Source organism: Onthophagus taurus, chromosome 11 (genome assembly GCF_036711975.1).
Source record: "Onthophagus taurus isolate NC chromosome 11, IU_Otau_3.0, whole genome shotgun sequence".
Taxonomy (NCBI): Eukaryota; Metazoa; Arthropoda; class Insecta; order Coleoptera; family Scarabaeidae; genus Onthophagus; species Onthophagus taurus.
The window spans coordinates 17386026-17398181 of record NC_091976.1 but is presented as its reverse complement, the minus strand read 5'-3'; the positions used below and the strand labels follow the sequence as shown (position 1 = coordinate 17398181).

Genomic DNA, 12156 nt, shown 5'->3' with positions numbered 1-12156 from the left:
TTTAGTAAGCCCGGTGTTTTTTTGCCAGGCTCGAATTCAGCATAGAAATGGAGTTTGTGCGTGATAGGCAGCAGTAATCGTGAGAGCTACCCGACCTGTACAACTCCAGACAATCCTTCCATCAGTCATAAACAAATCCTACCACCGCATTCCTTCCACGACCCCTATTAATGATTTTTGAAACAAAAGGGCTAACGGTCATGATATCACCATTAAAAATAATATCGAAGAATTTAAATTTCAAATATACATTTGAGATGAAAAGTTTTTGAAATCAGAGTACTAATGTTATTAGAGTTCCTCTTCTTGTTAGAATTGGCTGAGGTTACATCTCCTGGATTAGATGTTAATACGGCACCCCTTAGTAGTTACCAGTGCAAAATATAGACCTAGGAATCTCTCTGATTAGAGGGCAAAAGAGCCTCCTCCTGCGCTTGTAGAAAGAGCACTAATTACCTCCACCCCTCTTTACAACCAAACTGAACTTGATTCACAGTCAATAATTTAACGTTTCCATTAGAGATGATCCGATTACGATTCGATCATATCACAACACAGAGATTTACTCATCTTAACCTAATCATTAGAATAATTGGCAATCGAACCTGTTTCACATCAATTAAAATTATTTGTTTAACTGTGTTATTGCAGAGACGACTCCTTAAGAAAAACTCTCTTGAAATTGTTCTGAATCTCGGTGTATAGGATTTTGGATGAATGAATAAAAAAATTGAGTTGGGGGAGAGATGCGAAATTCAAATGGAATATGAAATGGGGCGAGTCATTTCCATTTAATTCTTTCGTTCTCACAAAAGCTGCACGTGTTCTTTGAAAGTTTAAACAGAATCCCATTTAAGTTGCAGCTTTTTCACTGCCGTGAACCGGACAAAATTAGCCAGTTCTGTCACGTACGGTGTTGTAGTCGTGCCTGATTTCGAACCGGTCTGTTGCTACATCACCCTATTAATATTTATAGATTTATTTATCGATTTATTTTCCAACAAACAATTTCTCTAAAAAAATCGATTTTTAAATGGTTGAATATAAATGAAAAATTTTAGAAGTAAATTATTGAATGCCTGTTTTTATATTCCCGCGGGTATATTTTGTAACATTTATTTTTAAAGACCGTTTTGAACTGTATTCATCAATCATTTCATTAAGCATACCAAATACTCTGCTTCTACTGGATAATTACTCTTAACTGTATCATTAAATTATCTACAAAAAATAAAGTCGTTTTTCTCAGTCTTTCTACTAAAGTCATAAACTACAATCATTAAATAGAAAACTCTAAATATTACGGCTAAACTACATTAACTCGATTATTTTGAAGAATAATCTGGAAAGAAATCATCGAGGACTATAAATCATGATAGCCTTATAACCGTTTTATATTAAATAAAGAATATCGAATATCATTATAAGCAAATTGAAAGAGAGACCATTACATTCTTGTCAATATCCACCACTCAACATAGTCACCCAACAAGCAGCGGCTCCAGCAAGGAGTTTCAGGAGCTAAACCACCAGCTGGCCAAGCTACAACGAATCTACAAAGATCTTGAAAACTACATATTTACGAAATTTCCTGTAAGCACTGATATGTATTGATCTCTACTTTGTGCGACTAATTGTATTTGTTGCTGAATAACACTTTTCTATACAAGTTGGGAGAATTACTCCTATTTAGCTGAATAAGCTGCTTACGCAGAATATCTTCAATATTTTTTCATCAGCTGTTTCTAAATTTTCTGAACCACTTGGATATATTAACCATAATCAGGATAACGCAGCAAATATCTTAAACATAGAGCCAATGCGGTTTCTTTGTAGATATCTGTTTTAACACACAACTCATTTGCAGTGAGTTTAAAAGTAATCAGTAACAAATTTATTGCTTGTTTGATACGGTTACTAAATGTTAATCCGTGGTATGTTAGCAATATTGGCCTTGGCTTGCAAAATTGGTTGGTACAATTCAGTATTTTGGAAGGTAGATGATGTTGGTGGTAAGGAGATGACTTCCGGAATTCAGATTGCTGATTAGATCACTTTCTTCAAAACAGAACACTGCGGAATGACGTAGAGAAAGACGGGGACATCTCCTGACGAATGCGGAGACAGAGATAAAGCCTATTTGCTTCAGAAGCTATTTCAAAATTACCATTAGAACCCTGACACTGCCACAAGGACTAATATACACCTGGTTTTGGCTATAGATCCAGCCAGCCAGGACTGCATGCCTGGATGTTGTTCATACCAAAGTCTTTCCTTTACCTCAAATGTTTGTTTAACCAAAAGAAATGAGACAAGCACCCCCACGTGTGTTTTATGTTTGCTAAGAGCCATCAATATAGTTCTCCGAACGCGTAAGCACCTGCAGAACGAATTGGCGGTCGGAAAATAAAATTACAGCTCGCAGGTGCACCAGAAAAATGATGACACCCGAAATGATAAGAATTAGAAAAATAACGTTAGAACGTTAGAAGACGTGTAAATGGCGCAGTTATTCGGATTTTGGTGACGAACTTTAACGCGAGTACTTAAAATCGTGCTGTGTTGAAGATTCGGAGGACTTTTATCCCTTACACGAGAACCGACACGAGAAGAAATGACAGAAGGCATCAGCCGAGGTCCTTATCTACTCAAATCGTGGTAAACCCTAATCCTTCAACAAGGAGAAAAACCGCACAGGGCCGTATCAGCCGAGAAGACAGAGCTAAAATTGCCTGGATTCCTGGTGAGACTCAACAAAGACAAAAAAAGAATACTTCATTAATACCAGAAGTCGATTATGACGAAATATTATCTCTTTTTGATGAATATCAAAATAGCACCGTTGAACCACAAAGAGACATAAATCGATCACTACAACCCCAACCTGAACAGAGAATAGAAAGTGATTCCACTACAATTCATTCTACTGATACTAGAAAACCAACGAGAACTATCGAAATACAAGATACTCGTTTGGAAAGTAAAAAACATCAAATGATTATAAACAAAGGTTTAAATAACAAAATTGAGTGAACTATAAAGAAAAACGACGATCGAATAGTTGTTTCCCAAGGAGAATCTATATGAGAACATCAAAACCATTTTAAAAGAATATTTTTCAGAAAAAATAACATTATCTATATGTCCAAGAAGATTTGTACGAACAACTCTGCACGGCATATTCCAATTTGTTCAACAACCGCGGACCGAAAATAATAAGATGTTTAAGACGAGTCAAAGTACTGCAAACCGAAGAAGAAAAGATTGAAGAAGTGCTAAAGACCCATTCTGGAATAATAAACCACCGTGGAATCGAAGGAACTTTAAATGAAGTTCAACGCGAATACTGGTGGTCCAAAATGAAAAATTATGTGGAAAAATGTGTCAAGAATTGTGGAATTTGTCAGAAGTCAAAGTATAACAGAAGACCTGAAATTTCAGCCTTACCAATACCGGAAACGCTCGATGCACCGTTTGATAAGATCATGATAGTCGTTTTTACAGTAACCTCAAAAAAATATCTTACTATTGTAGACGTTTTCTCTAGACTGGCTGTTAGCAATAATTGCGTACTTTAGAAGTAGTCTTTGGACATACAAGAACTCGAAATCCAATGGATCTCTATTATGACAGACAGAATTTCCAAGATATGGTAACAAAACATGATAACACAAGCTATGAATGCAGCAATCTTGTTAACTGATAAATTATTAACAGCAAAAACATCCACCAAAATGCAAGTGTATCATCCACCTATTTTAACCGATGATGACCTCTTTAACAAACTACAATTAATAGCACAACAACTGACAAACGTAAAATTGCCATTACCATTGAAAGAAGAAAATTTATATGCGATAGAAAAAGCATTAAAAATAAACGAGTATAGAAAAGGCACCATCTTTCGATTTCTAATTGATCTACTCCTATGTGAACCTGATACTTACCAATATTATGGTTTCTATCCACTACCTACCTTCCAAAACGAAACCTTTTGGTACCTGAACGTACAAAATCCATACCTAGCTGAAAATCAAAATAGGTACATATCCATGGAACATGAATGTTTAGAAATCAAGGAAGAAACATTTTTATGCAACAAACACAGTACCGTGATAACCTCAAATTCTCCATGTGAATATCAGCTATTGAAGCATCTCTATATAGAGAGTATCCAGTCTCTATCAAGTTCAGCCAAAACAAAGAACTTATTAATAATAATATTAATAATATTTAAATGGAAATTTGCTAATCCAAATAACTGATAGATGTGACCTGAAATGGAAACACGAAATTATAAAATCATACATCAGTAAGTTGCCAGACCGCAAATTGCAAATAACCAATATTGAAGTAAGAAACATTCCTGAAGAAAATTCGCACTGGAAACGCGAAGACTTGGAACTGCAAAGAATCCAATGGAATAACGTCAACAAGACAACTCAAGACTTAGAAGCTTGGGATCAACAATAGCTACCCTTGCATCGTTGCTGTTGTGATTCTTGGAATAATTGCCTACATGAAGTACCGAGGCAAAACAACGCCAAAAATGGAATTGTACATCCAAATACTTGCTGCCTCGTATACTTAACGTTTAACACCTTCATGATTAATTCTATTTTTCGTTGTTTCAATAAATCTCAGGGATACGGACGATGTTGTGATCATCTTTTGACTATCTGTCATTAGCACTTTCCATTGATCCTTGTGACTGGCTATACTAAGGTTTGCCATAGATAATTAATAGATAACTCAATTTCCTGAATAACTGATAACTGAAATGAGTGAATATGTCAAGTAGCTGATAAGCTATTTCTTCACTCCGTTTGGTATAAGGAAAACGAGAAATTGAAAAATTGGTCAGATGATCTTGGTATACCATACAAAATTTTTATCAGAGTTGACCCCATATCTATTAGGTTAAGTTCTAGCTCAATATAGATTTCAAATCATCATGTAAAATTGGTTTTACTAAAAGTCTTTTTTTGGGCATGCTCTTTCTGTTTGCAAGATTCGCAACAAATATTGCACGATAGATTTTTGCAGTATTTCAGAATATCTGGTGAACTAATAGCTAATTAGTTGGTACTCAACCATTCATTCATCAAAAAAAGATGCCATTATGGCTCTGGGTTTAACGCATATGGATAACTTATGCGCGTCCTTAATATTAAGGTGATAGATAATTCTGAACAATCTACGCCAGTTAATAATAATATTTTACTAAATATAATATAATATATAATTTGATAACATTTCTGGTTTTTACTAGACCAAATTAATGTATTACAACAGTTACATGTAAGCCTAAGACTTTTGAATTTTAGGAAGATAATTTTATTCTTCCAAATACAAAAATGTAGTGGTTAATCTTGAAGCTAAAGTGATTAACCAAAGCTCTTGGACCTAGGTAGTTAACTGTAACAGATGATTTTTGATCAGTTCAAAAATTCTGCTTGTAACATATCAGTCAATTTTTCTTAATCACAATTATTGTCTATCATTATCGTGTCGCCAACAAATATAATAAGGTTTATGAAACATATGCAAGTGCATCTATTCCTCCAGGATTTCATATTTTATAGGCAAAAACCTTACCATTGTCTATTGAATAAAAGAAATTGTTGAATGTGTAAGTATTAGGGCATAAAATCTAAATTTACTTGGATCAATTTGTTTAATAGACCATGACTCACTCGAATGCATCGTGAGATCGTAAAATTGTGCATGGTAATAGAGTTTGTGCTCAAAACTCTGTTAAATGTGCTCCACGAGATTGTTAACGGGAAGTACTCTTGACCTATTTTTTTTAAGCTGAATTGGTGGTTACGTTCCAAATATTCAGAAATCTGTTGCTTTAACATATCGCTATAGTTGGAAATGTTGCCATATGACCTTATTTTATGTTAGCAGCACATCAGCGCCTTCAAACAACCACTTTAGTGTCATTTATTGAGTCTTACTAGAAAATGAAAAGTGTCATGGGATTGATTCAATAAATGAATTACAAAGCAGATGTATTTTTAAAGTAAAAGATTTTGAAAAAATCTTCTTGCGTATCCTAATTAAACATTGAGGCTTTTCAACTGTAAGTTGTCTTTATGCGCGAAAGTCAGTGTCCCGGGGCAAACAAACATCGGCCCCTGTTTAACTTTGAAGAGCAAATAGATTAAAAGAGGAGGAGAACGGGTTTCGGGTGCTTCCCCGCACACTTATTGGTAAGCGAAGCTCTCGCATAGTTTACTAGAACTTTACGAGGCGCAAACGTTGAATGATTTATTTCTTCTTTGGGTTTTCCGGTTTGTTTGTGTAATTAAAACTTAAAAGCTCCCAACGATATCCTACTTTAGATTGTACTAACCTATTAATTCACTTCACGATTATTTATGATTTTAATCTCTTCAAAAAGAGATGGTAAGAAAATGTTTTTTGTTGCTTATAATAATATATCTCGCTGTATCCGTCTCATTTATTCATCATCCCTTTAAGGTTTCGTATTAAGTTTCATCGTTTGTTTAGGATCCATCCAGTCGACAAATTGGGTCCGGTTGGGTTCGGTTTTCCTTTAGGTGCAACCGAGTAGGGGCGAGATTCTTTTTATTAAACATATGGGACACGGGTTGCCAGCTGACCCGGGATCCATTTCGTCTGCGTCTGAGGCGGGCCGCAAAAGGGACGTGTACAAATGGGATGCCTTCAAGAATTTTGTAGGCGGTATATTAAACTGTCGACAACCGAGATAATATTCATTTATAAGTCTGAATTGATACGGACGGAGACTAATATTCCCTCCTACTTGAAGATCTTATTTCTTACCTTTTTTTCCTACAGCAAAGAAATCCGATTTGCATAAGTGATTCATTTTATTTAGATAACTTTTTTCTGTCTTTTTTGAATAAATAATACCAAAGGTAGGTACTGAAAGAAAAGAATTTAGATGGGAAAAATTTTTAAGTGGTAACGCAAAGATTAAAAAATCCTTTTTCGTCGTCTACCTTTGTTGTTTGAAATTAAGAAAATTTTAATTCCCCCCCAAAAAACTTTTACCTCTTTGTCCGCGTTTCATATACAACTTCCTTTCTACGGAGTTTGAAATATTCTTAAAACAAATTCAATTTATGAAAAGGCGAGATAAGTTTTTCCGCGAGATGAAAGACGATCTTGGACGCCGGGAATTTAAGTTCGAAATTAAAGCTGGCATGTCAAAGCAAAGCTCAAAGGGAGGATTAATAAAAAGGCGGGCGCGATAAAGGAAATAGTCTAAACGCCTGTCATGCCATCAGAGACTGGTGGAGGTCATATATTTACGGATTCTCCAAGAGGCGGAAATTCCTCACTTCGCCCTTACTCCTTCTCTCTCACAAACCCTCTTTCTTAAACTTGACCCCAGCTTCTCCCAAACGACGCGGAACTTCTACACCACAATCTCGTAAAGGTATTTAAGATAAAACAAATTTGATATCAAAATTACAATATTTATAATAAAAATTAAATAATTTATTAAATTTTTAAGATAAAGTGAATTTGATTTTGGAAATTCATCTCCTAAATCTTACAAACACTAAAATACCACCGAGCACTCTCAGTTGACGTTCCGGTCAACCGCAAGAGGCCATCACTCTACTCCATACAAAGATACCGAATGGGAGTGAGAGAGAGAGATCTCAAAACCACCCTCTAGGTGTGAGATGACGCCGGTGCCGCCGCCACTGAGTTCATCTCATGAATATTCACGGCCGTCCGTCCGGCTAAATGATTAATCGTCATTATTCGGGGTGCCCCGTGTTAATATTTTATGAATGGCACGTGTTTATTTACGGCAAACGTTGTTTGCTCATTGAAATTTAAATACAAACACACGTAACCCGCGACCATCCACAACCGCCCTACAACCCCTGGTGTACCAATACTCGACAGATATACACATGCATACCGTTACGATGCGCCCGACCGCCAGATATATGGTCTTTATTTGTTGACAAATGCGCTGGTCCGCTTTATGACCATTACGGACCTGTAATTTATACCCCGATCTACGACGTTAATGGATGGGCCAAGGTGAGTACGGTCCTGTTTTCCGGTATTATTTGCTAGCCGTATTTAGGTCAAATTTGTTAGTTCAGCTGATGTTGGTTTACAAGATTTGAGCGTATGTTACATTTTAGAGGTGCATTTTCTTAATTAATCTTTTGCATGTTCAAAAAATGAGATAATAAATTTCCTACCTGTGCTGGGAATTCACGTTGTTTGCCATTGGGGATCGAGCAGGATACCCTGTTGTTCTTGGACTTCCACTAAGAACATACTCTGAAAGGAAAGAAAAAAGTTAATTACTTAGGATTTAATTATAGAGAAGATTGATGTACAATACTTAATCATGCCGTCCCAAAACCAGATTATTCGTGAAACGAGGACATGTTCTTTCTAAGCGATATTAAATTTTCTTAGTAAATTTTTCGATATATTATTGATAAATTATTTTTCATGCGTTGTATATGCAATTTGCAATTACATCATTTGCGAGGAATTGAAGTGTGCACAGAATAAATTGAAAAAGCCGATATTGTTGGCAATGCCTCACTAAGCACTCTCGACTCTAGTTACACAACAAGTGAATTGCTTTTGAATGGCACCGAAATTACGGAAATAAAAAGTGAGTTCCTTCGCACTAGAAAAATGTCTTGCCCAAGAAAAACAAGAATTTCTCTTCTATATTGAATTCTTTTAGACTGTGTGTATGTATACGAATAAATAGGGAAGAAATTTTGTAGACGCTCAATGAAGAACAACAAACTGCAGATAATTCGGTTAAGAGATCATACGCTAAAATACTCGCCATAGAAATCTTTGGATTAATATGTAATCTTGATTTTGCACACACGCCGAGCTTCCTTTGAACAAACCTATATAAGACGCTCTTTGTACCAGACCTGAACCCAAGAAAAATAATAAATTGCCTCCTAATACTGATAATTTGGATAACCTTGAAAACTTGGTATTCATTGGTAACACAGAAGACAATAAATTCAAGCCTGCCAACATTTTGACCAACAACAAAATAAAGGTGATGTTGACATTTTAGATAAACTACAGAGAAGATACTCATATAAAGGAATAACGATAGTTGTTAAATCTGTTGTAGAATTGCTGCAACAGTTTTGTGGTTTAAGTTTTCAAAACCACTGAATACCTTTCACCGAAGAACCTAGAAGGAAACTCATCTTTGTGAAGAATAACCAATTTGAAAAACGAAAAACGCTGGGCGATGATTATGTACAGGGTGTCCAAATTTCGATGGGTTTGCAGGGTATCTCAGTTATTATGAAAGATAGAAAGTTGCAGCTTTAGCGAACCTGAGCTACTTTTTTGTGAAACTTACAATAGCGCAAACCTAATTTTCATAGCCCTCTTCGTTTTTGATATACAGGGAGTGTTTGAAATTTACGATTTTCAGACACCTGTATGGACACCTCTGCTATCCGGAAACTTAGTAAAAAAGTAAAAACGGGTTCTAATAGATTTTTTCACGTGGAATCCAATGGTGCACGTAGAATGTTTGTAGTCATCACGGTTTTTTAGTTATAAACACAACTCAAATACTGAATACTCAACTTCTAAAATACTTAACTCTTTATAACTCAAAAACCGTGATGACTAGAAAAATTCTACGTGCAGTATTGGATTCTATGTGAAAAAATCTATTAGAACCCGTTTTTACGTTTCCTAATAGCCGAGATACAGGAGGTGTCTGAAAATCGTAAATTTTGAAACACTCCCTATATATCAAAAACGAAGAGGGCTATGAAAATTTGGTTTGCGCCATTGTAAGTTTCACAAAAAAGTAGCTCAGGTTCGCGAAAGCCGCAACTTTCTATCTTTCATAATAACTGAGATACCCTGCAAACCCATCGAAATTTGGACACCCTGTACATCTATCATGACAACACCTGGAAGATGCAAAGTTTGGAAATGGAAATGCTTCATCTCAGCAAAACAAATACAATGACAAACTCATTTCACATTTGTTGAAACACATATTCTTTCTAAAGTTTTGGGCTTTTTCGAATGCAGGAATCGTTCATAAAGAGTCTTTGAACACAAATAAACTGCGCTCAAACATGGCTGTTCAAAAAGTTTCGGAAATTTCATGTGGTTCTGTGCATGTTTACTTTTCACATGATCATGTAGTTTGAAGGGTAGATCCCCAACAATCTATCTGCGCAGAATAACAAACTCCACTTTTGAACAGGTTCTCCAAATTAATAAAAAATTTTAAAACACCATAATGAATTGAATTAGATTATTGAAGCGTTTGAAAAAAGATTTCTAAAAGAAGCTACTAAAATTAAACTTTTTAAAACTTATTTGAGCATAAAAGTTGCCATACTAACTATAAATTACTATTCTCTATAATCTATAAAAGTTCCGTTTTCCGACACTCATTACTTTTTGCGTAATCACACTTTGAGTACTTTCGAATTATGGACCTGTTATAATTCGGATTAGCGTGATATTGTCGAAAAGCACTTAATAACACACATTCGTGGAAAAAACGATTGCCACGAAGCATAGATATTATTATAATCTGTACTGGCTAACTACTCACATATGCTCACACATTCATACATATGGTCAACAGGATTAGTAAGGATTAATGTATTGGATTACTACCTGTGACGGTTACAGCGAATTTTTGTGTAAAAGAAGAGGTGCAACCCGAGAAAAATTATCTTCAACTATTACTATTGGTAAATCGTAATGTGAATACTGTTACGATTCCATACTTATTGTCAGTGCTGTGCGCAGAACTAATCACGAGTAGTCGAGGTCTTAGACTGCATGAATGAACAACCTACGAGAGAAAAAGGAAACGTCCATAAACAAAGACGCTCTCTATAATTTGAAATGATTCCCACTTCTCTTTGCATAAAATTCATGGAATGTTATCTTCACATTTCATGTCATTTACGATATACATCCTGGAAAACAAACAGTGAAACAGAATCCAAGATTTGGGACAAAATAGAAGTTCAGCTGTAACTTCAAATATTACTGCAAGAAGTGATTTTTTGCTTCTCTGTTATGTTGGAAGCAATATTGTAGACAAAACTGAGGTTAAAACTGAGTTTTAGTATAATATATGATATGACGTTTAAACAATTGTGATCTCTGTGTACGAACCTCTACTAGATTCCTGTACTGTAAATTGAGATCATGAACATTCGTTCGATATGTTATTTCTATTCTCAGCAGTTTACATTCAGTGAGCTTATATGAAAGTCGTTGACGTTTGCAATGATTATTAATAAGCTTCCGCTACCAACCGAAACGCACCATATACAGGATGTGTAGATGTATATATATTATATCATACCGGACTCATTGTATCGCCATCAGGAACACTAGAGACCACAGAGCGAGTTTCAGATGATCGTCCATCAAACACAAGCCTCTACCCTTCATATAATGAATCCAGAATAAAGTCACAATCATGGTTAAGTTAATATAATACAGAAAATAGATACATGCATGATAAGTATTAGACAGTAGAGATTGGCCAAGCAATTCTTTGTAGTTTATCTCCCTGACAAAAATCTATGTACAGAGATAGAGAGAGTGGTACGTAGCCGTAGAAGATGTATTTGATAGCTGTATCTGAAATATAATATGACTAATGTTAGAGCTTCCTGGAAAAGTTCCGGATTCTTTGCTTTTGTATGAAACGATCAGAAGGTTTTGTTCCTTCATCAGAGTCAAGAATGGTAAGTAAAGGAAATAAGATGATTTTTGCTAAAGAAGGTGTGAATATCATTCTTTTAATTACAGCATGAAAGTGGCAAAAAAAGACCAAAACTGCAATATAAGAATAAGGGATGTATCAGTGTGTAAAATGTATTAATCCCTTTTGTATTCTATAATCCCTAACCATTCAGATAAGGTACTTTAAGCAAAAGTTACAATTTAAACTGCGATTATAGTGAAATATATTTATAAATTAGATTTTAGTATTGGTTACCTCACGAACGAGTAAAGATGATCAAATGCAGTTTAATCAATGAAAAAGGGCACATTTTAATATCTTAAGAATTTGATTTATGGCGATTTTTTAAAATCAATCCGAGAAAATTGTTGATTTTATGAAATGATAGAAATTCA

The 12156-nt window shown here is 35.1% G+C and overlaps 1 protein-coding gene across 3 annotated transcripts in view; it reads right to left on the bottom strand.

Moving 5' to 3' along the window:
* LOC111424234 (tenascin accessory) overlaps positions 1 to 12156 on the bottom strand; it is a 595836-nt gene that overhangs the window by 208561 nt on the left and 375119 nt on the right. For all 3 annotated transcript variants that reach the window (XM_071200222.1, XM_071200223.1, XM_071200224.1), the window contains one exon: positions 8226 to 8307. In XM_071200222.1, coding sequence (XP_071056323.1) covers positions 8226 to 8307 — 82 coding nt within the window. The remainder of the gene's footprint in view (positions 1 to 8225; positions 8308 to 12156) is intronic.